Genomic DNA, 22100 nt, shown 5'->3' with positions numbered 1-22100 from the left:
ACTCTGCTATGTGGTGACTAAATTGGCAAGAGATAAGATGGCTCTGAAGCAGTCGTTCCCACTGATTGGGTGAAGAAACCTACCGAGTAATAGTTCATTGAAAGCTGATGTAAAACTCCATACGCAGCCTCACGTGTTCAGGGAGGACAGCGCTCATGGATGATGGTTCTTGTGATCCATTAAGACAAAACAAAGAAAAACTTCATTCACAATAAGTTGAGTCTAGCTATCCTCAGAAAGACATCCAGCTTTCCCATAACATTTGTCCAGTTGAAGAAACAATGCATGCCTAATGTATACTGAGTACTTAAGGTGAGGGAACCTTAAGTTTATATAAAAAATTATTTTTAAAAAACTTTTCGATGTTCTCCTATATATATGAAAATCATACTACTGACTTACCAGTGTTTGAGTTGGTTTTTCAGTAGCAGAGACAGATTTGTACTGAACCAGCCACTTACTGACCTGGTCATTCTTACAACCAACATTTTCAAGATGACAGTCTGGGGTTAAGGATATACAAATGGCCATGAAACAAGATGCAACTCACTGGGTCATCTACAAATCAAAACTAAACCCCTGACCTCATTGCACCTTTTCCTAAAAATGCATAACAACAATGATTTACTAAATATTTCTCCCTTCTTCCTCAACTCACTCTTCCTTTTCTACCTCAGTCTATGCTATCCTCCTCAATCTGAATTCTGCCTATCCTGTAGAACTCAATTTAAATCCCATCTCTCACTCTTTCCCTCACCTCACCAATGTTACCATATCCCCCTCTCTCTGAATTCGAAAGCACATATTACCCATCCTCACTCACCTTACATTGTTACTTTTTCCATGATTGTCTTGTCTTTCCAACAAAATTGTGAGCTCCTTAAGGGCAGGAACCACATATTCCTCAGTTATTGCCTTCAGAATATCCAGTACAGAACCTTGTATGTATGTGTAAATATTCAATTACATTTAATTGTGTTAGGCCTTAGTTTACAAATCAGACATTACAGATAATAAATCAGAGTAAAAAGATCAATAGCCTCTCCTCCAGGCATCAAACTAAGGCTTAGAAAAACATCCAAAAAGTCTTTCAAATTATCACTGTTCAAGAGCACTCTGAAGTGAGGACTTGAGATGGTAAAAAGAAAAGATATAATAAGTTGTGGAAAGTTAGACTGTTTTCTCACTCTTTAAGGCAAATAGTGAACAGCGACTTAAAGATCAGTAGAGCTACGGATGCAATGTTCAACAAGGCATCACATTCAACAACACGTCACTGGTCACACACACACTAGCTCAATTCCAGACTCCCTTTCTGTGGTAAGAGAGTTCTGGAGGCTCGGATGTCCACTGGAAAAAAAACAAAGCACCTGCTCTTCCCAGCACTGAAACATGGCAAAAAGCACATACACACACCGCCAAATCAGCAAGCAAAACTAGCCTGTAGATGAAACTATGACTTTGAAGTTGGCGGTAGGGCAAACAGAAAGAAAAGAAAATGCTATAAAAGCCTGAAAAAGCACAACTTTTAGGTGAAGAGGCTACAATATTCTTCAGGCACTTATTCACAAGACTCTTTGTGTTTCTAAGAAATAAGACATACAGACACACTTTAGTAGACTTTCTCATACTGTACCTGAGACACTATAAGTCTAGAGGTAAGTTGTTATGAAGCCACCCTGTCAAGACTGAACCTGATTACTTCTAAGGAAAAAAACAACCATAACTAATTCTAAAGATGGGTGGCCAAAGGTAGGATTAACATTCACCCCAGTGGGTCTCCCTGCAGTAGTTACAACCCGACCCAAAACAGGGCCTGGGTTTGGGGTGCTGTAGCTGACTAGCATCCTGCAGAAGCGCTTTCTTCACAACCATAGCACTACCCCTCTAGGTGCTAACAGTCTGGCAGAAACTGGTGAAAACCAATTTTATGTCAGAGGACGCAGTCCCCAGCATTCTGTCCTGGATCTTTGTATTAAATGAACAGACAAAGCGGCGCAGGGGGGCGGGTAAGGGAGGTGGTGCCAAAGACACTGGCAGCAGGACAACAAAAATAACCAAGTTGAAACAATATGTCCTGCCTTCTTCCTAAAGCCATTTCCTTCAACAGTGATAGGGAGGCAGGCAGTCTGCAAGTCATTACACACGGCTGTTTTCACTTTCACAAGAACCCTGGAAACCACTGAAGAGCAAAATCCCCCTCTCTGCCCCACAGTTACCTTCCAACCCTCTCTCTTTCGTGCTTCCTTCCTTCCTTCCTTCACTAGAGACAACCGAACAGGGACAATCCTCATCAATCCGCTATTTTGCTTCACTGAGGATGGGGGAGGGGGAGGATCTGGTGAAGTAGAAAAGCAAAGAGGAAGGTGAGAAGCAACAGCGGAAAGAGTATCGAGTAGGAGAAAGAGAGGTCATAGTGAGAAGACAAGGTGAAGAAGAGTGCAAGAAAACTGAGGGGAGAGTTGTCAGAGGAGAACTTGCTAAAACAGACAGAAAGATGGGGGGGAGGGCAGGTAACGAGGGGAGAGGGAGTGAAGGGCAGGTCAAGCATCCGAGGGGGAAAAAAGGCCGGACGGGAGTTATGGAGCCAGGGCCGGGACGCCCAGGGTTGGGGGCCAGCGACGGGAGACCGTGAGCAGCAGGTATTGGACAGACCGATGTCAGGGGAATCAGGGGAGTGCGGGGATCTTAAGACCCTTTGGACATCGGGGCGAGGAACTCACGCCGATGCCGAGCGCAGAGGACACGGGGCTCTTACCGGTAGTTTGGGGCTGACCTCGCCCTTGCAAAAGTGGCAGAAAAACCGGTGCGCGGCGACAGCGGCGCCTGCGCCCGCCCCGGCCGCCGAAGCCTCCGCCATTTTTCTCTTCCGCCGCGGCTGTCCGAGAGGGCAGCGGCCCGTCCCTCGCCAAGCCGCTACCACCCGGCTGCGGTCGCCGCCTCTGCCGCCGCCGCCGCTTCCTCAGTGCGGCCGGCCGCTCCAGAGCCCGCCTCGGTCACGTGAGTCTGCCGAGCCCAGAGAGGCGACGGCGTCGACTGCGACCCCGAGGCCCGCCTCCCAGCACCAAAGAGGCGCAGGAAGGAGAGTCCGCCCGCCCGCCGGCTCCTCAAACAGCTCCTCGCCGGTCCTCCAGCCTTCCAGCGAGAAGAAAGAAAGAGTGTCCCCGGAAACCACCGAAACTCTGAGGGTAGAGCGGCGCACGTTGTTCCCTTTTCCCCGTCCTCCTCGGTGTCGATTCTCCTGCAAGAAAGGGCCGTGGGCTCCCCCTCTGCCCCGGCGGCTAGCAGGAGCCACATGAAACCGCCGGCCGTGGGGAATCGGCGGCGTTAGATTGCATTGACCCAGAGGTTAGTGGAAACTGCTGTCTGAACCAAGGGACCAAGTCCAGAACGGGAACCTGCGTGAAGGGAGTGAAGAGCCAGGAGTCAAGCTCCTTGAAAATCCTTTTCGAGGACGGCAGAGGGTCTAGGGATGCTTCCCCAAAGGCATGTGGTTGGCCTACTGAGGCTGAGAGGCAAAGACTTGGCTTCTGAGGAATTGAGAGAAACAAATGAACAAACCAATGTTTGGTAGCACTTGGGATGATAAGGAAGTAATTATATAGCCAACTACGTCTGTTTGTGTCTACTTTGTCAAGGAGTAGAAATTTCAAAATTAAATACTGCCCTGCAAACAACATACTTCATCTCCTATTTGAAACACCCTGTTGAGAAACTCTCCTTTACCTCTTAATTTCTTTTTCTGTGTTGTCATGTCCTTTATGGACTGGGAATGACACTGCCTGTTCACTCCCAATGGGCTGTGAACAGTGGCCTTAATTCTTCCAAACAATGAAGTATAGAATCTAAAGTCTGTGACAGATAGCAAATCCATCTACACCCAACCTTTAAAAAAAAATAGAGGAAAAAAATTAAAATCACACATAATTCCATAAAGATAAATTTGATGTATAGTCTTCCAGGCTTTTTTCTATACGTACATGTTTTTCTTTTCTTTTTTCACAATAATTGAATTTTCCTCGACATTTTGCTTTGTAACCTGCTTCCTTCATTTAGTGAACAATTTTCTATGCTAATACATACTATATTTCATTTTAAATGTTGGCATAGTATTCCATCATATGGGTATCCCATAATGGATTGAATTAATCCCTTATTGCTAGACATTAGGTTGTTTCTAGTATATCAGAATTCTAAAGAGAACTACAGTGACATCTTTATTATTTGTTTGGAACGATGTATTCAAAACAAAATTATTAGGTCGAAATTATCCAAGATTTTAAGGCTTTTCATCTGTAATGTCAAATTGCCCTTGAGAAAGTACATGAATTTACACTCAGTAGCTCTACTCCCAACATAAAAAAAAACTTTCCATCATACAGTCCTTTTTGTTTCCAGCTCTCAGACTCCTCAGTACAATGACTCAAGCAGAAATTAAACTGTGTTCTTTGTTGCTGCAAGAGCATTTTGGAGAGATTGTAGAAAAAATTGGAGTCCACCTAATCAGAACTGGCAGCCAGCCACTAAGAGTAATTGCCCATGACACAGGAACATCACTGGATCAGGTATGTTTGGATGACATTAATTTGCTTTCATTTCATTAATTTCTTTTATCTACCTTTGAATATTGTTACTTCCCACCCCACAAAATGGAAGAGGGAGAAAGCCTGCCCTGGGATCAGAACAGTGTTATTTGCGGGGAAAGAGGATGAGATGTAGGCCCCAAGGTTCTGCTTCTCAAACTTCCTGGTTCATCATGGCTTCTTAGGCAAATCTTTGCTCTTCCTATGCCATACCTCATTTATTCATAATGAGTCTGTTAATCTCAGTACTACTTTTAAGGAATGAGAATAATAAAGGGAAAGTACATTGTACTTTGGAAGATGAAGATCAGAGGAAACATGAGCATCATAGCGAGGAATCTTCCTGATTTCTTCTATGGACATGTGATTCTTATTAGCTCTTTCAATGGAGGGAGGGAAGAAGCACAGAGATTCTTATCTAGCCATCTCCTGATGCTGAGTAAACTGTTGGACAAAATTGCCTGCAATAATGAGTGGTGGCTTCAGATCTTTTCCCTCTTTCTTTTGGGTCCTATCTAGGTCAAAAAAGCTCTTTGTGTCCTCATCCAACATAATCTGGTGATATATCAAGTGCACAAACGTGGTGTGGTGGAGTATGAAGCCCAATGCAGCCGGGTGTTGCGAATGCTTCGGTATCCCCGGTACATCTATACTGCTAAAACACTATACAGTGACACTGGGGAGCTAATTGTTGAGGAGCTGCTGTTGAATGGCAAAATGACAATGTCAGCTGTTGTGAAGAAAGTGGCAGACCGGCTCACAGAGACCATGGAGGGTCAGTACTGTATCCACTGCTGTTAGCAAAAGCATAGATTGGCTGGCTGCAGGAGTAGACCCTCGGCTGTCTTAGGCCATCTCACCTGCCTTTTTCCTCCTGTTGTACAGATGGCAAGACCATGGACTATGCTGAGGTGTCAAACACATTTGTGCGACTAGCAGACACACACTTCGTGCAGCGTTGTCCCTTGGTGCCTGCCACTGAGAATTCAGACTCTGGGCCACCACCACCTGCCCCCACTCTTGTCATCAGTGAAAAGGACATGTACCTGGTTCCTAAACTGAGCTTGATAGGTAAGGAATTTTGACCCCTGGACCGTGACTTGCCCTAATTGTTGATTCTTCATCAATGATTGTTAAATGAATGAATCAATCAATTGGGCAGTTACCAAGGATTTATTCTGTGCCAGATACTGTGGTGTAAAATGATAAAAAAACTCATAGTCTCTACCCTTATGGTACTTAAGTCTAGTATAGGAGACTTAGATTAATCAAATAAACCAGATAGATATATAACTAACAAACTTTGATAAGTACTATGAAGGAAAACTGTGAGGTATTATGAAAATATATAACGGGACCAGCTTTATCTGGGGATTTCGGGCACATGCTTCTTTGAGAAAGTGGCATTTGAGTTAAGACTTGAAGCAGAAGTAGGAGCCAACCAGTGAGGTAAAGTATGAAGGAGTACAGAGGATAAACATTTTTGGCAAAGGCAAGAGTATATAGTGAGAAAAATATAGGATATTTTAGAAAGTAAAAGAAGGTCAGTATAGTTAAAGCACAGTAAGCAAAGGAAAGAGAGCCATGAGATGAGGTTGGAGAGACAGGCAGAGACTAGATCATGTAAGACCTTATAGAGCATCTGTTTTTTATCCTAAGAGCAAAGGAAAACCACTAAAGGATTTTAAAGGAAGTAACATGATCTAATTTGCATTTTTAAAAAGATTTTTCTGCTTGCAGAAAGGATGGGGCAAAGGTAAATGTAGACAAACCAGTGAAAAATTAGCTATAGAAGGGGTGAGGGAGACAGAGGTTTCAAGAATGACATGTGTGTGACTGACTTGCATATGTGGGAGGATGATGGTGCCATTCACTGTGAAAGGGAGCATTGGAGCACAAGCAGTTTGAGGGAGAAAGATTATGAATTTCTTTTTGAAATTGTTAAGTTTCAGATGACTTCATCATAAACTTGAATTTCTTGTAGCTCCTCAGGAACTCTAACCTAGAGGCAGCTACAGATGTCTTTGGGATGGAGAGACACCCGCTCTTATGTTCAGTCATTTCCTGTCATCATATGAGATGTAGCCGAACTGTTCAGCTGTTTTATTTGACAGGGAAAGGTAAAAGGAGGAGATCATCTGAGGAAGATGCTACTGGAGAGCCCAAGGCCAAGAGACCAAAACATACTGCAGATAACAAAGAGGTAATGGGGCTTCTTGATTACGAGTCTCACCCTGAGGCAAGCCAGAAAGAGCACTAAGATAACAAACCCTGAGACAGCTTAAAGGTTCCTGGGTTGAGAAGTAGTAGGATTATGAGCTTCATTAAATATTGGCCAGGAATAGACTAACAGAGTAAATTGCATTGCTGTCTCCCTTCTTTTTTTTTTTTGTGAGGAAGATTGGCCCTGAGCTAACATCTGCTAATCCTCCTCTTTTTGCTGAGGAAGACTGGCCCTGGGCTAACATCCATGCCCATCTTCCTCCACTTTATATGGGACGCCACCACAGCATGGCTTGACAAGTGGTGTGTTGGTGCCTTGACAAGCGGTGTGTTGGTGCACACCTGGGATCCAAACCAGTGAACCCCGGGCCGCCGCAGCAGAGCACGCGCACTTAACCACTTGCACCACTGGGCCGCCCCCGCTGTCTCCCTTCTAAGGCTTAACTTACTGCAGTCATTGGACAGAGGTAACACCTTATGCAAAAAAAGGACCTAGAAAAAGTTTAAGTCGTTCAGTATGTCTAGAACATAGAGACCCATGGTGGCCAGTGGTGAGAAATGAGTCTAGAAAGATATATATAGGCCTGAGCTCTTATATTCAAATGCTTCTCAGCATCTCTATGAAGACATCTAATAAGGATCTCAAAATTAGTATGGCCAAAAAAGAATGATTTCCTCCTCTCAAATATCTACTCCCTCCTAAGCTTTCCTCATCTTACTAAAGGACACCACCTAGGACACCACCATTTGCTTAGGCCAAAATCCTAAGAACCATCCAATCTCACAGTAAAACCTGTCAGCCCAATTTCCAAAATGACCTCAAATCCCACTATTTCTCACCACTTCCACTGCTATCACCCTAGTCCGAACCACTATCATCTCTAGTCAACACTTTGCCAACACTCTCCTAAATGGTCTCTCTACCTGCATTCTTACCTACTTAAGAGCTAAAATGACTTTTTCAGTTGTTTTTTCAAAAAATCCCAACACATCACTGATTTAGACTCCTTTAATAGTTTCCCATTACTCTTAGAAGAAACCCAAGCCCTTACTATGGATTACATGAGCCTTACATGAGCTGGTCTTTACATGATCTGCTGGAGACAAGGCTCTCCAACCTCAGCTCTTTCCACTCTCCCTCTCGTTCACTATGTTCCAGCTTCTATCTTTCTTTCCATCCCTCAAACATGTCATACTCTTTCCAGTCTTCAGGCTTTTGCCCTTAGTAAAAAATTCCTCTGCTTCAAATGCTTTCCCCCCAGATCTTCATGTAGTTGCCTCTTTTTCATCATTCAGATCTCAGCTCAAATGCTATTTTCTTAGAGCTCAAGCGCCATTGCCCACCCTCTCTCTACCACATTTCCCTTTTCGTCTTCACAGCATTTATAAGTAACTGAAACTTTGTTTGTGTACATGTTTGTCTTTGTACTCTCAGCAGATAAATTATAAACTCCTTGAGGGCAGTATCTTGTCCCTAGTACCTGGAATATAGCAAGACATCAGTAAATATTTCTTGATTGACTAAGAGGTTTGGACTTTATCCTGAAGGTGAGGGGGGCCATTGATGGATTTTAGGCAAGGGAATGAAGTGACTAGATTTATATTTTACAAAGCTTACTATAGTACAGTGCTTCATAATTTGTAAAAGTCCACGGATAGATTTCAGAGAGTCCACCTCTAAATGTGTATATGCACATTTTTCTGTAGAGCGCTCCATAGCTTTCTTCAGATTCTTCAAGGGAACTGCGACCCAAAAAGATAAAAAAGCACTGCTCTATGAGAAATGGGAAGAGCAATGCAAAAGGAACAGGATTAAAAGTGGAAAACCCAATTACCCTTGTTATAGCGTCCACTGTATTAAAAAGAAAAATGAAAACCAGTTAGGAGGCTATTGTAGTAATCCAGGTGAGCCATAATTAGAGCCTGAAATAATGACAGTCAGGATAAAGAGAAGTAGACATCTGATAAATATAAAGAATAGATAGAACTTGGTAATTGGATGGTAGATGAGGGAGAGCAAGAGTTAGGGATGATACTCAAGTTTCTAGCTTAAGAAATCGGGTTGGTTGTAGTGTAGTTAGCTGAAAAGAACAGTTTTGGGGAACTGGTGGAAGTGTCAAATAGGTAGTTGAGTCTATGCATCTGGAGCATGATAGAGAGTTCTAGAATTAAGTAATAGATTTGGAAGTGCATCAATAGTTGAAGCCTTGAGAGCAGATACAATCACCTAGGTAGAATATGTAGAATACGAAGAAAAGAGGGTTATGGACAGAACCTTGAGGAACACCAGTATTTATAGGTGGGATCTGGAAAAGAAATCTGTGGAGACTGAGGAACGGTAGCCAGAATGGTTAGGAGGAGCACCAAGAAAGAATGGTGTCATAAATTCCAAGGGGCCACATAGAGTTAAGAAGGAGAAAATGTCCAACCATGTCATATGCGTCAGAAAGATCAAATAAGATCAGAACTGGAAAGTATTCTTTGAACGTAGCAACAAGGAGGTCCTCAGGGACCTTGACGTTTGAGTATAATGGTGGAAATGGGCTGAGTGAATCTGTGGATGGCGGTACAGCTGGGATGGCAGACTCTTTGAGAAGCTTGGCTATGACAGAAAGGAAAAGGAGAGAAGGCATAGGATTGAAGGAGAATTCTTTTAGAGTAGAAGAGATTTGGACAAGGTAAAGGCTGTTGGGAAGAAAGCAGTGAAGAAAGAGAGGCTGAAGAGTTCGAGTGGAGGGAAAATTGATTGAGCTGGGTCCCTGAGAATGTAGGAGAGGGTGAGATCTAGCATACCAGTATGGGCATTAACCTTAGGTAAAAGGAGGAACATTTTCCACTGTGATAAAAGTGGATAAAAATACAAATTTTTAAAAAAAGAAAGAAATGTGGTGGGGATGTGTGCACAAAGTTGAATGAGTTCTGACCTAATGGCTTCTATTTTCTCTCTGAAATAAGAGGCAAGGTCATCTGCTGAGAGTGAGAAGGGAGGAGTAAATGGGAGAGTTGAGGATAATGGAGAAGAGTTAAAATTCAAAGAGAAGGATAGGAGGTAAGGTTAGAGAATCTGAAGTTGGGAATTGTGAATTTGTCCTTGTCGGGGCACTGATCCACACGATTGAATGATTTTTCTCCAACCAATTTTGTTGCTACTGTATAGGAAAAGAAATGGTGAACAGTGAAATACAAGCTCCTCACCAGAAAATTCCACTGTATCTAAATGTTTCTCTCTAATCGTTCTCTCCTCCTCAGCCCATTCCAGATGATGGGATTTATTGGCAGGCTGACCTTGACAGATTCCACCAGCACTTCCGTGACCAAGCCATTGTCAGCGCAGTTGCCAACAGGATGGACCAGGTGATATTTAAGTGGGTGGGACAGTGGCCATCAGGAACATGCACTTATTTGCCAGATGTGGCCATCTGGCATATAGCCAGAGCCAGCACAGCAAAGTGAATTCTGAATTCCGGTTCACTTTTCAGACCAGCAGTGAGATTGTGAGGACCATGCTCCGGATGAGTGAGATTACCACTTCCTCCAGTGCCCCCTTCACCCAGCCACTGTCTTCCAACGAGGTGAGTTTTGAGTTCTTGTACCAGTTTTCTGACAGACTCTTGAATATTAGAACATAATTATTATACACAGAGCCTGGGATTAGGTTGAGGTCTGAGCTTTGAAAGAGTTTTTGTTGTTTGAGGTGGGATGGGGATTATCTTCAGGTGGTAGGTACTGAAATATTTGGTCTCTTGGGATCTAGCCTTTAAAAACCTAAACCAGTCCCTTAGTCAGAGTACAAGCTATTCCTAATCTTTCTAAGAATCCACTATTTGGAATCTGAGAGCCTTAGTGCTCAGGACATTATTTGGCCCCTTATATTTGGTTTTTTCAGTATATTAATTTTGTATATTTTAAATTTGCTTTTAATATATCTGTTTCTTAAAATATTAATATTTAATATATCAAATGTTTTTTACATTCTAGTACTTTCATAATTATACTTATATTTATTCATATAAAATATAGTTACTATATTTGATATTGTTTACTTAAAATTTTTTTAATTTATTATATAACAAAAATTTAAATATAAGTTTTTTTCTGAAGACAAAATTACATGACCTATACTCAAACAGAGTAGAAATGTATAATTTTTTAAAAGTTGTATTTCCCCAAACTTTCAGGAATGGTGGACATGTTCTATATGTTGTTATGGGTAGTAGTTACATGGGTCTATACAATTGCCAACACTCATCAAACGGAACCCTCAAGATCTGTGCTTCTGGGCTGGCCCAGTGGCGCAAGAGGTTAAGTGCGCACGCTCCGCTTCTGCGGCCCGGGGTTCGCGGGTTTGGATCCCGGGCATGCACTGATGCACCGCTTGTCACACTATGCTGTGGCGGCGTCCCATATAAAGTAGAGGAAGATGGGCACAGATGTTAGCTCAGGGCTAATCTTCCTTGGGAAAAAAGAGGAGGATCAGCATTTGATGTTAGCTCAGGGCTGATCTTCCTCACAACAAAAAAAAGATCTGTGCTTCTTATTGTAAGTAACATACCTCAATTTAAATATACATATAGTTTTGCATAATCCCAGCCCCAGAGATCTTTGTTAATAGTTTGGTACATATCTCTATTCAGACCTTTTTTTATGTATAATCTTACATATATGTAGGTATATGTATATTATTTTAAACGAAAAATGAGATTATACTCTACATACTGTTCTAAACTTGCTTTTTTCATATGACAGTATATGTAAACCTTCTTTTCATATCAGTATTTATATATCTGTCCCATTCTTTATAATGGCTATGCCATATTCCACTTAATGGCCATGCTGTACTTTAATCAATTCTTTATTATTGGACATTTGGGTTGTTTCTAGTTTTTTACTCTTTCAAACAACACTGCTGTATTTTTGGACATTTTTATACCTTTGATATCTAAAATTAAAACATTTATTTCAGTAATGTCAGCAATTCTAAGTTCCCAAGCCCATTTTCACTGTCTCGTTTTGTTCCATAGATCTTCAGATCCTTACCTGTTGGCTATAACATCTCTAAGCAAGTTCTTGATCAGTATCTCACTCTGCTGGCAGATGATCCAGTAAGTCTATTTTTGCTATTTTTTTTTTCCTTTTTTCTGCTGTGGTTATGATTTATTTCTGCTACTGATACCTGGTAACATTCTCCTGTAGCCTCATTCTCTACCTAGCCAGCTCAGACAATTTCTCTACCATCATCTGATAGGAGGGCTTCCTGCTGCAGATTCTTGGCCAGATTTGCTCCTTTGGAAACAGAATCACTGAACTTTCCATTCAGTTAACACACTCTCTCTCTCTCTTTTTTTTAATAGCTAGAGTTTGTTGGAAAGTCTGGCGATAGTGGTGGAGGAATGTATGTCATCAGTATCCTTACCAGTTATTTACTTACAGTCAGGTGGCCTGAATTATGAAACAGAATGGTGACTTATGAAAGAAAAGATTTGATAATATTTAGTATACTAAATAAGTTAGAAAATTGAACCAATACATTGATAATAAAGAAGTAAAAAGAAATTTTTTTTTTTTTTGTGAAGAAGATTAGCCCTGGGCTAACATCTGTGCCCATCTTCTTCTACTTTATGTGGGATGCTGCCACAGCATGGCTTGACAAGCAGTGCATCAGCCCACGCCTGGTATCCGAACCTGTGAACCCTGGGCCGCTGAAGTGGAGTGCGTGAACCTAACTGCTACGCCACCAGACCGGCCCCAGAACTTTTATTTATTTATTTATTTTTTGTGAGGAAGATCGGCCCTGAGCTAACATCTGCCAATCCTCTTCTTTTTTTTTTTGCTGAGGAATACTGGCCCTGGGCTAACATCCATGCCTATCTTCCTCTGCTTTACGTGGGACACCGTCACGGCGTGGCTTGACAAGCAGTGCATCGGTGTGCGCCCGGGATCCGAACCGGCGAACCCGGGGCCGCCGCAGCGGAGCGCACTCACTTAACCGCTTGTGCCACCAGGCCGGCCCCCCGCCCCCCCCGAACTTTTAATTAACCAAATTTTAGTTCAGCAAAACTTTGACGTAAACACCCTAGTTAGTTAAGATTTTGAAATATTTATATACTATAAATGATGCCAACGTGCAAAACAAAACAGCATTTAAATTTTAAATTGGAGACTTAAGAATAAAACTAAGATCACAATGACCAGGCCAAAACATTACTGAGTGACCTTAATCCTCTATATAAAGACCTGCATAAGGCCCTAGGATCCCTAGCCACGGCCACTCTGGAGTCTGTCGTACAGGAGAGGTAAGGGGGTTACCCTGATTGGGGTTGGGGTCAGACACTTCCTTTCCAAGCCCCATTTGAACAAGTAATTTGATCATTATGTAAGCAACCAGTGTGGGCACACCCTGGCACATCTTGCCCCATTTTTCCACTGGACTGCTATGGATCCCATCTACTACTACTCTTCACCCTAAATACCCTACTGCTTAATTCCCAATTATGTCAATTAACCAGCTTTCCTAAAGTCTCTACTTACAAATGCAGGAACTGAGGCGCTCAAGCGCGTCAGCAGTTGGTGACTACCTTATGATTAGCAGTACCATCATCGCTCTGTGGAATCATGAAAGAATTCTCTGATCGCTATTCCTCTCTGGTCCTGGCTCCACACGTGGAAATGGAGCAACCACCATCTATGACTAGGAGCTAAAGCTAATCTATGTTGGCATGCCATTTGCTTTCTTCATTCCTTTCCAGGTTTGGGTCTCGCTGTGCCAGAATATTCCGTTTAGTTTTGCAAAAGAAGCACCTGGAGCAGAAGCAGGTAGAAGACTTTGCGATGATTCCAGCAAAGGAGGCAAAGGATATGCTTTATAAGATGCTCTCAGAAAATTTCATATCACTCCAGGTAGCCAGTGCTGTAATAATTGCCAACCTAGGGCGAGAAAAACTCCTGAGACAAATATCCTGAACTCCAGACAAACTCTGTATCCAGCTCTGAGACAAAGAAAGAGATTAACAGGACATACCACTTGAAAGATAATTGTAGCTTTAATTAGCCTAGTAAAAAAGAGGCACAGCCAAGAAATCACCTCAGAATCGCCCTACCCTTTTTTCTTTAGCTCCTAGTCCATGTGATTTGTCCTTTCCTTGAGCCTTAAATTTATTATAGCTTAAACCTATCCACAGCATCTGTTGAGTCCTCACTATGTGCAGAGCCACATAGTATACCCTATGAAGAAATAGATAGAATGTATTTTGGAGTCAGAAACACAACTCTGCCTCTTACCCAGTTACATCGAGCAAATTACCCACCATTATTTTTAAATCTATAAAATGGTGATAGGCCGGCTCCGTGGCTCGGCGGCTAAGTGCGCGCGCTCTGATGCTGGCGGCCCAGGTTCGGATCCCAGGCACGCCCCAAGGCACCACTTCTCCGTCCAACCCGAGGCCGAGTCCCACGTACAGCAACTAGCAGGATGTGAACCTATGACATACAACTATCTACTGGGGCTTTGGGGGGAAAAAAATGAATAAATAAAATCTAAAAAAAAAAAAAAAAAAAAAACATGAGAGTTGCTCAGTAAATGTTAGTTGCCTACTCTTCCTTCCCCACTCAGGATGCTGCAAGTCAAATGGAAAAAACAGGTCAGCCCAACTCTCCATGTGGCTGATTATGCCATAAACACAGATGCTGAATGACTGGGGAAGAGGAAAGTATAAGTGAAAGAGAGGGCTGAGTAGCTCCAGATGGGACAGCTGTTTACTTTGCCAGTTCTGAAGAATAGTATAATTTCTCTTATTTTACTTTCTATGGACAAATAGGAAATTCCCAAAACGCCAGACCATGCCCCATCCAGGACCTTCTATTTATACACTGTGAACATCCTGTCAGCTGCCCGAATGTTGCTGCATAGGTGCTACAAGGTAAGTCCTTTGGACCTTCTCCCCATTCCCTCCACACAGACAAGTCTCACCCTCATGCCCCCTTTAGCTATTTTACCTGAGCTACTTAATAGAACTATGTGCATTTCTTTTCTTTCTTCTCTCCCCTCAGAGCATAGCCAACTTGATAGAAAGGAGGCAATTTGAAACCAAAGAGAACAAGTGAGTAGCATTTTTAGTTGAGTAATTACATTTTTCAAAGTCAAAGGCTTGCGGGGAAATTTCCTATAGAAATGGAAACCAATGGAGACAATAACCAGTCTAGTTGCACTGAACTATTCGCTTAGGTTAGCATAAATCATGCATTAGTCTACACTTTTCTAATATACCCCCAGTGAAATAATTTTATAGATTAAATTTATGAAAAATGTACAAACTGGCACCAAACTTTAAGTGTAAATGAGAGGAATAGGAGTTTCAGGAGTGAAGTCACATTTCTAATTAAGTTTGTAGAAAACGTCCTTAGGTGACATTATCCACTTTGACCAGGTCAATGGTAAACGGGGGAAGTTATGCCCCAGGGCTAAAGGGTAAAAGAATCTCCAAGCCTAGAAGACGTGTCTCAGAGTTGTGTTTTGTCTGACAGACGTCTACTAGAAAAGTCTCAGAGGGTAGAAGCCATCATTGCATCCATGCAGGCTACAGGTGCAGAGGAGGCACAGCTACAAGAAATAGAGGAGATGATCACAGCCCCTGAACGGCAGCAGCTAGAGACCCTGAAACGTAATGTCAACAAGTAAGCACCATAAACTTCAAGCCCATGTTTAAAAATACCTTCCAGACAAATCCACCTCGATATCCTGCTTCCCCACCAAGCTTAACATGAACAAACCTAAACTGATTATCTTCTTCCCCAACTCAATTAACAGAATTTAATCCACCTATTTTCCTAAACTAAAAATGCTGAAGACATCCTCAGCTTCTCCTCCCTCACCACACATACTCTCTTGTTGACCAAGGCTGTTGATTTTACTTCAGTAAGTGTCTCAAGTCTGGCCTTTCATGTTGGTCCTCGTGCAGACCTTCATCACCTTTTTCCTAGACCTTTGCAATCACCTCCCCTTTCAAACCATCTCTTATAATGCTCTCAAAGTTAGTATCTTTAAAATGATTAAAAATATATCACTCTCCTATTTTAAATGCTTTAATGACTCCTTATATTTACAGTAGAAAAACCAGACTCCTTGGTGTGACTTATAGTGCCTTTTACAATCTCATAGCAGCCTCTTCCTCTATCTTCATTTCCTTTCAGTCCTCACCATTGACCTCAATAGGGATTGCTTTGAAGCTGTAGATCACTTTGGGGAGTACTGCCGTCTTAATGGTATTAAATCTTCCATCCCATAAACAGGGAGGTCTTTCCATTTATTTAGCTCTTTAATTTCTTTCAATGATGTTTTGTCATTTTCCGTGTTCAAGTCTTGCACTTCTTTTGTTAAATTTATTCCTAAGTATTTTATTCTTTTTTGATGCTATTTTAATGTTTTCTTTATTTCATTTTTGGGTTGTTCATTGCTAGTGTATAGAAATAAAACTGGTTTTGGTTCTTTTTCGTGAGGAAGATTAGCCCTGAGCTAACATCGGTCTCCAATCCTCCTCTTTTTGCTGAGGAAGAGTGGCCCTGGGTCAACATCCGTGCCCATCTTCCTCCACTTTATATGAGACGCTGCCACAGCATGGCTTGACAAGCGGTGTGTCAGTGTGTGCCTGGGATCCGAACCCCGGGTTGCCGCAATGGAGTGCATGCACTTAACCACTACACCACTGGGCTGGCCCCTGGTTTTGTTTTTTTTTTTGTGAGGAAGATTAGCCCTGAGCTAACATCTGTTGCCCATCCTCCTCTTTTTGCTGAGGAAGATTGGCTCTGGGCTAACATCTGTGCCCATCTTTCTCTACTTTATATGGGACACTGCCACAGCATGGCTTGATAAGTGGTGTGTTGTCCACACCCGGGATCCAAACCTGCAAACTCCGGGCCACCGAAGCCGAGTGCACAAATTTAACCACTGTGCCATCCGGCCAGGCCCTGGTTTTTGTGTTTTGATTTTATATCCTGCAACTTTGCAAATTCGTTTATTAGCTCCCGTAGGTTTTTTTATGGATCCTTTGAGATTTTTCTATATATAGAATCATGTCGTCTGTGAATAGAAATAGCTTTACTTCTTCCTTTTCAATCTGGATGCCTGTTTCTTTTTCTTGCCTAATTGCCCTGGCTAGAATCACCAGTAAAAGATTGAATGGAAGTGAAAAGCAGACATCCTTGTCTTGTTCCTGATCTTAGGGGGAAAGCTTTCAGTCTTTCACCATTAAGTATGATGTTAGCTGTGCATTTTTCTTAGATGGCTTATATCAGATTGAGGAAGTTCCCTTCTAGTCCTAATCATTACTCACTTTAAGCCTCAGCCACTCTCAGCTTCTATCTTAAAAAACACTAGGTCCTTTTACACCTGTGCCTTTAACATGTGTTATTCTTTCTCTTAGTTGCAAGTTAGACTGTCGCTTCTCCCAGGACAGAGGCTATATTATTTCAATCTTCAGCAATTTCCACAGTGCCTGGTACATAAAAGATGCTCAGTAAATGGGAGAATGATCTGTTGGTTCTCCTGCTTTTCACCCATTACTCTCAAGGGTAACCAAGCAATTCTCTATGGCCACACCCAGCCCAGCCTGTAATCTTAAATATGCTAATGAATGTTCAGTCTGGGCAAATGCTTTCACTTTTTCACTCAGGTTGGATGCCAGTGAGATTCAGGTGGATGAAACCATCTTCCTGCTGGAGTCATACATTGAGAGCACCATGAAGAGACAATGACACAGAAGAGCCTTCTTCAAAAGATCTGGGGGCCATTAGAAGGAAAAATAAAGAAGGTGCCTAGATGCATCCTTTGCAGGGGGATAAGTTGCAGATTCTTGTACTGAAACCCCCTCCCTATCCCTACCACCCTGAATACACCAGAAAGAGTTTGACATATTTTTTAAAGTTTGCTGATCTGGTCTTAGACCCATCACTATATTCTCCCCTCATCAAATCTTGGCAGGGGAAAAAACTTTAAATCAACTAGATTAATCATCTACCAGATGCATCAGTTCCCACCAAGAAATCAGCCAAGCCTGTGTTTAAACATCCCTGCCAGTGGAAAACTTCTTCCTAAGCAATTCATTCCATTTTCAAAAGGCTACACCAGTTCTTTATTTTGTTAAGCTATAATCTTACACACACACACACACACACACACACACACACTCAATGCAGAGAATATGAAAGACTACCACATGGGGTGAGGGGGTGTGTAGGGGTGGATAAAAGCTATTTTCAGGGCCAGCAAGTGGCCCAAGCAGTCACACTAGAATCTATGGATAGAAGCCATGTTTGCCAGCACCAGGCTTCTAGCACAGCTGAAATTATGTATGTACAACACTTAGCACAATGCCTGGCATATGGTAAGCACTCAATAAAATCATTGCCTTCCTCTTCTCCGTGGTTCCTTACAAGTGGCAATTCTAAGTTCTCTCTCTTTCAGTACCATAGATATATGATTGATCTAGTTGATGTAATTTGTCTCAGCAGCTTCGGTTCATTTAAAGCAGTTAGGTGTTCTTTTCTAATCTCTTCAGTTTCCTCTTGCCAATGTTAGTTCTAATTCATTAAACATTTGAGTGCCAATTAATTGCCAGCCACTGTAGTAGATATAATAAACAAAGATAAGTAGATACCATCTCTGCCTTCAAGCCACTCACCATCATTTACTGAGTACCTGTTTTGTGCCCAGTACTGGGCCAGGCCTTAGGGATACAAAGATGCATAAGCCTTGAGCGTGCAGCCTAGTGGGAGGAGACAAACAAGTACAAGGAAGTATTGGGGGCCTATCATGGAAAAGGGTCAGGCAGGAACAGGAGCATAGAGAAAGTGACACTTAATCTGTATTTTGAAAGATAAGGATTTGCCAGGTGGAAGGGGAAACGGATCCTAGAGGGAAGCAGAGCCTGGTTCTTGGGGAAACTGCAGATAGGATATGACTAGAAAATAGGACATAAGGCCTGCTAGAATCAAGGCTGGAGAGACAGGTAGGGGCAAGGACTGGTGGGTCTTTGCTACACTGTGCTAAGTATCTCTTATCCTGAAAGCAAGGGGAAGCAAAACGATCAGATTTGTGTTTTAGAAAGATCACTCTGGCAACCCTGTAGAGAATGAATTGGTGAGGGCAGGACTATTTGGAGACTTGGGATAATATTTCAGGCAGAATATGAGGAATGTTTGAACTAAGGCAATGGAGGTCGGAGAGTAAGACCTGGATTTGAGAAAGTTTAAGGAAGCAGAATCTGCTGCGCTTGGTTGCCGTTTGAGTGAGAAGAAAGAAAGGAGAGGTGTCAAAAATATTTCCCGAGTGTCTGGCTAGGAGACAGATGTAATTAATTCAAGGTGATCCCTGCTATAACGGATAGGTGTGCAGAGTGCTATGGAGGGGTGCTTAGGGTTCAGACTGTGGCTGGTGGGAGGTGACATGAGTCCAGAAATCATTCAGTCTGGGGATCGTTGTCCTAAACAGAAAAGATGAGAAGAAGAGAGGAGCTGAGGATTTAGAGGTATTCTCCTTTGTCATTTATTAACATTACAACCACGGATCATCCCCAAGTGTTAAGCCTAAATTTCCCGGGGACGTTTGGGAAGCCTGGCTTCCTTCCGACCCCGCGGAACACTCCAAGTGGAAGTGCCGCTTGGGCCACCAGAGGGCGTCAGGCGGGCCGCAGCGGCCCTAGAGCCGCGCTATGGCGGCAGCGCGGGTGCTGCTGCTCCTGTCCGGGCGCCCGGAGTCGGTGAGCTTCACGCAGAGTGTGTGTGGCCTCCCGGGCGCCGGGTCTGGGCTCGGGCCGTGGCCCACGTACTGCGGCTTGAAGCGAGGACGGCTCGTCCTCTCGGCCAGGCCTTTCCCAGGCGCCTCGGCCAGGCTTCCGCTCCAGGTCGGGAGAAGGCGGAACCCAGCGGGGGGAGTGAAGGGCCCAAGGCAGGGACTGGGATCGGGTGGGAGCTGGCGGCCAGAGGCCTGACCAGTCGTCCGCCTCTGCTTCCTCCCCCACCGCGCGCGACGTCACCCAGCTTTTGAATGCCCCGCCCCGCTGCTGAAGCCTTAACCCAAGCGGCTTCCTCTCGCCAGCCACCCCCTTTTTGCCCCTTTGCGGCCCTGGATCAGCAGCCCAGGGCTTCGGGGCCAGAGCTGCCCAAGAATCGAGACGTGGATCTGGGTGTGGCCGTCATGCTGCAGTCCAGCGACCAGACTGTCTTGTTGACCCGAAGGATCCGCGCCCTCGTTTCTCCCAACCTCTGGGTACCCCCAGGTGAGTGCCTTAAGGACAAGGCCCCAAGTCCAGGGAAGAATCTTGTCCTTCACTCCACAATGCTATTCCCAGTCTCAGGACAGAGCAGTAGGCCCAGAAATGTGGTATGTCCCATAATCACAAGGGGCTGCAACTTTTTTTCACCCACTGGAGGAGGAGCAGTGTAAATAGTAGGGGTCCCTAGCCAAGAACACCACCATTCACCTATTGGTCCCACTGTTGTTGCAGGTGGGCGTGTGGAACTGGATGAAGAGGTAACCAGTCAGCTGACCCAACCGGCACCCTGCTCTGAACCAAGACACCTGTCTGGGACCATCTTGGGTGTAGGCTGAGGGAGGGGCAAACAAAGTAGTTGGAGGAGTCAGGAATTGGCCTCTCTGACCTGCCCTCTCTCACTCCATCTGTTGCACGGAGGGCTTCGAGAGCTTTGGGAGGAGAGTGGACTACAGCTGCCCCAGGGCCAGTTCTCTTGGGTTCCTCTGGGGTTATGGGAGGTGAGACAGGGACCTGGGAGAGGTCCCTTCCTATTTAACCAAGAGCCCTCAACAACTTCTAACCCACCAGAACCCGTAGAACAGTCCTACCTGCCTTGGCCACAGGGGGAACGATGGAGTGTTGGTGATTTGGAGTCCCTGAACACACAATCCTCACCCTGTCCCTCCTGCACCATCTCTATCCTCCACTTCCTCAGCTGTTTTTACAAAGTCTCAAAGAGACACAGGAAGTTCTCACTTTTGCTGTTTTCTTCTCTCTTAGTCTGCCTACCCTCCTAGACTGAGCTGGGGTCTCCCCAAAAACCATCACAACATTCTATATCTACTTGTGGTCTCCCAGGAGTCACAGCAGCAGCTGCAGGTAGGGCTGGCAGTGGAGGAAGGAAATGGGGGCTCAGGAGGCCAGCAGACTGGTTCTGGGACTGTGACTAAGGTCAGGGAAAGGGAAGGTCAGAGATAACCAAGAAATCCAATAGCCTCTCCCCCTTCCCCTGCCCCAAGTCTCTTTCCATTCCACCTGAGGGTAGGCTGCAATTAAGAACAGGCCTCCCAAGAAAGGCCATGACTAAGGGATCAACATGTCTGGCCCCAGGTCCGGATCCAACCAAACCCAAGTGAGGTGAGCGCGCTTTTGTGGCTGGGACCAGATGTAGCAGCTGCAGTGGCTGCCACAGAGGATGGGACAGAGACACCCAGACATCTCCCTCAGGACCTACCACCCTCTGTCCTGTACGTAGGAGCTTCTCCCTGACCCACCAACACATACACATTGAGAAGTTCAGCTTCTATCCCTCCTCAGGGGAGAATTTTGTGTTGTGGGAGAGATTTAGGGAGTGAGTTGGTCAACTGATAATGAAGAGAGCACTTAGATCAAAGACACTGCCCGTCAAACTCCAAGGGTTCCTGCTCCGACTGGCTAGCACTGAAGACCCGGGATTGAGTCCCACTCTTTCATAGAGGCAAGTCATTTAACCCTCTTTGAGCCTGTTTCCTTTCTATAAAATGAAGTTAACACCCACCCACCCCTCTCCTGCGGTGGCTGGGAGGATTAGATGACCTAATGCATACAGAAGTGGGCTAAGCCACAAGGTACAGCCCAGACAAGAGTGGTCACTGTGCAGTGCAGTGGAAGTAGAGGAGGATGGAGGAGTTCGACCTCTGGCCCTGCCCCTGTCCACACTGCTGCGGACGACCCCAACCACAGCAGAAAGCAAAGAGAGAGTGAGCACTGGGACCAAGTTCGCCCTCAGTCTCTGGCTGCAACATCTGGGCAGGTAAGGGTAAAGAAGGACTTGAGGGCTCCACGGGGTTGGGCTGAATGCTCTCGTGTTTTTCTGTGCATGGGGGAGGGGAAGGAAGAAAGAACAACGGCTCTTGGAAATCCTTAGTGTGACACCCCTACCATGTGAAAGTGGAGCCCACGTGGATCCAGGGCCAGCAAAGGAAGAAGAGATCATGGACCCCCTCCCCCAAACCAGGGATCTGGACAGCGAAGTGCGTAGTCCCCTCCCCAGCCCACCTCCGTGACACTC

The 22100-nt window shown here is 44.2% G+C and overlaps 3 protein-coding genes across 4 annotated transcripts in view; 2 read left to right on the top strand and 1 right to left on the bottom strand.

The window, feature by feature from the left end:
- Positions 1-3080, bottom strand: part of RNF115 (ring finger protein 115) — a 69042-nt gene extending 65962 nt beyond the window's left edge. The window contains exon 1 of the mRNA XM_004420571.3: positions 2759-3080. Coding sequence (XP_004420628.1) covers positions 2759-2860 — 102 coding nt within the window. The 5' untranslated portion in view covers positions 2861-3080. The remainder of the gene's footprint in view (positions 1-2758) is intronic.
- A 123-nt stretch (positions 3081-3203) lies between these two features.
- On the top strand, positions 3204-18215 carry POLR3C (RNA polymerase III subunit C). 2 transcript variants are annotated; one of them, XM_087444317.1, is made up of 15 exons: positions 3204-3348; positions 4399-4565; positions 5103-5358; positions 5469-5654; positions 6698-6786; positions 10056-10160; positions 10286-10378; positions 11828-11908; positions 12158-12209; positions 13039-13099; positions 13553-13619; positions 14621-14722; positions 14853-14902; positions 15327-15476; positions 17471-18215. In XM_087444317.1, the coding sequence occupies exons 2-15, from the start codon at positions 4419-4421 to the stop codon at positions 17550-17552; spliced, it is 1521 nt and encodes a 506-aa protein (XP_087300443.1). In that variant the 5' UTR covers positions 3204-3348; positions 4399-4418; the 3' UTR covers positions 17553-18215. The 2 variants fall into 2 exon arrangements, with proteins under 2 accessions (XP_087300443.1, XP_004420629.1); XM_004420572.2 differs by having other exon boundaries at positions 13553-13703.
- Positions 18216-19493: 1278 nt separating this feature from the next.
- NUDT17 (nudix hydrolase 17) lies at positions 19494-22100 on the top strand. Its single transcript, XM_004421091.3, is given in 9 exon segments — positions 19494-19699; positions 19894-20074; positions 20303-20328; positions 20476-20568; positions 20831-20929; positions 21161-21297; positions 21690-21842; positions 21957-22030; positions 22033-22100. Coding segments are annotated over 9 exon segments (993 nt in total). The 5' UTR covers positions 19494-19507; the 3' UTR covers positions 22071-22100.

This window comes from Ceratotherium simum, chromosome 2 (genome assembly GCF_057802395.1).
Source record: "Ceratotherium simum simum isolate JZ-2026a chromosome 2, ASM5780239v1, whole genome shotgun sequence".
NCBI classification, from domain to species: domain Eukaryota; kingdom Metazoa; phylum Chordata; class Mammalia; order Perissodactyla; family Rhinocerotidae; genus Ceratotherium; species Ceratotherium simum.
The sequence above is the reverse complement of the archived record's forward strand: the minus strand, read 5'-3'. Positions and strand labels throughout refer to the sequence as shown.

Excerpts from the sequence above, each read along its gene's own strand:
- POLR3C (XM_004420572.2), top strand. The coding sequence starts at position 4,419 with ATGACTCAAGCAGAAATTAAACTGTGTTCTTTGTTGCTGCAAGAGCAT. Across the intron at positions 6,787-10,055 it reads ATACTGCAGATAACAAAGAG|CCCATTCCAGATGATGGGAT; the intron begins GTAATGGGGCTT and ends TCTCCTCCTCAG. Across the intron at positions 14,723-14,852 it reads TGCTGCATAGGTGCTACAAG|AGCATAGCCAACTTGATAGA; the intron begins GTAAGTCCTTTG and ends CTCTCCCCTCAG.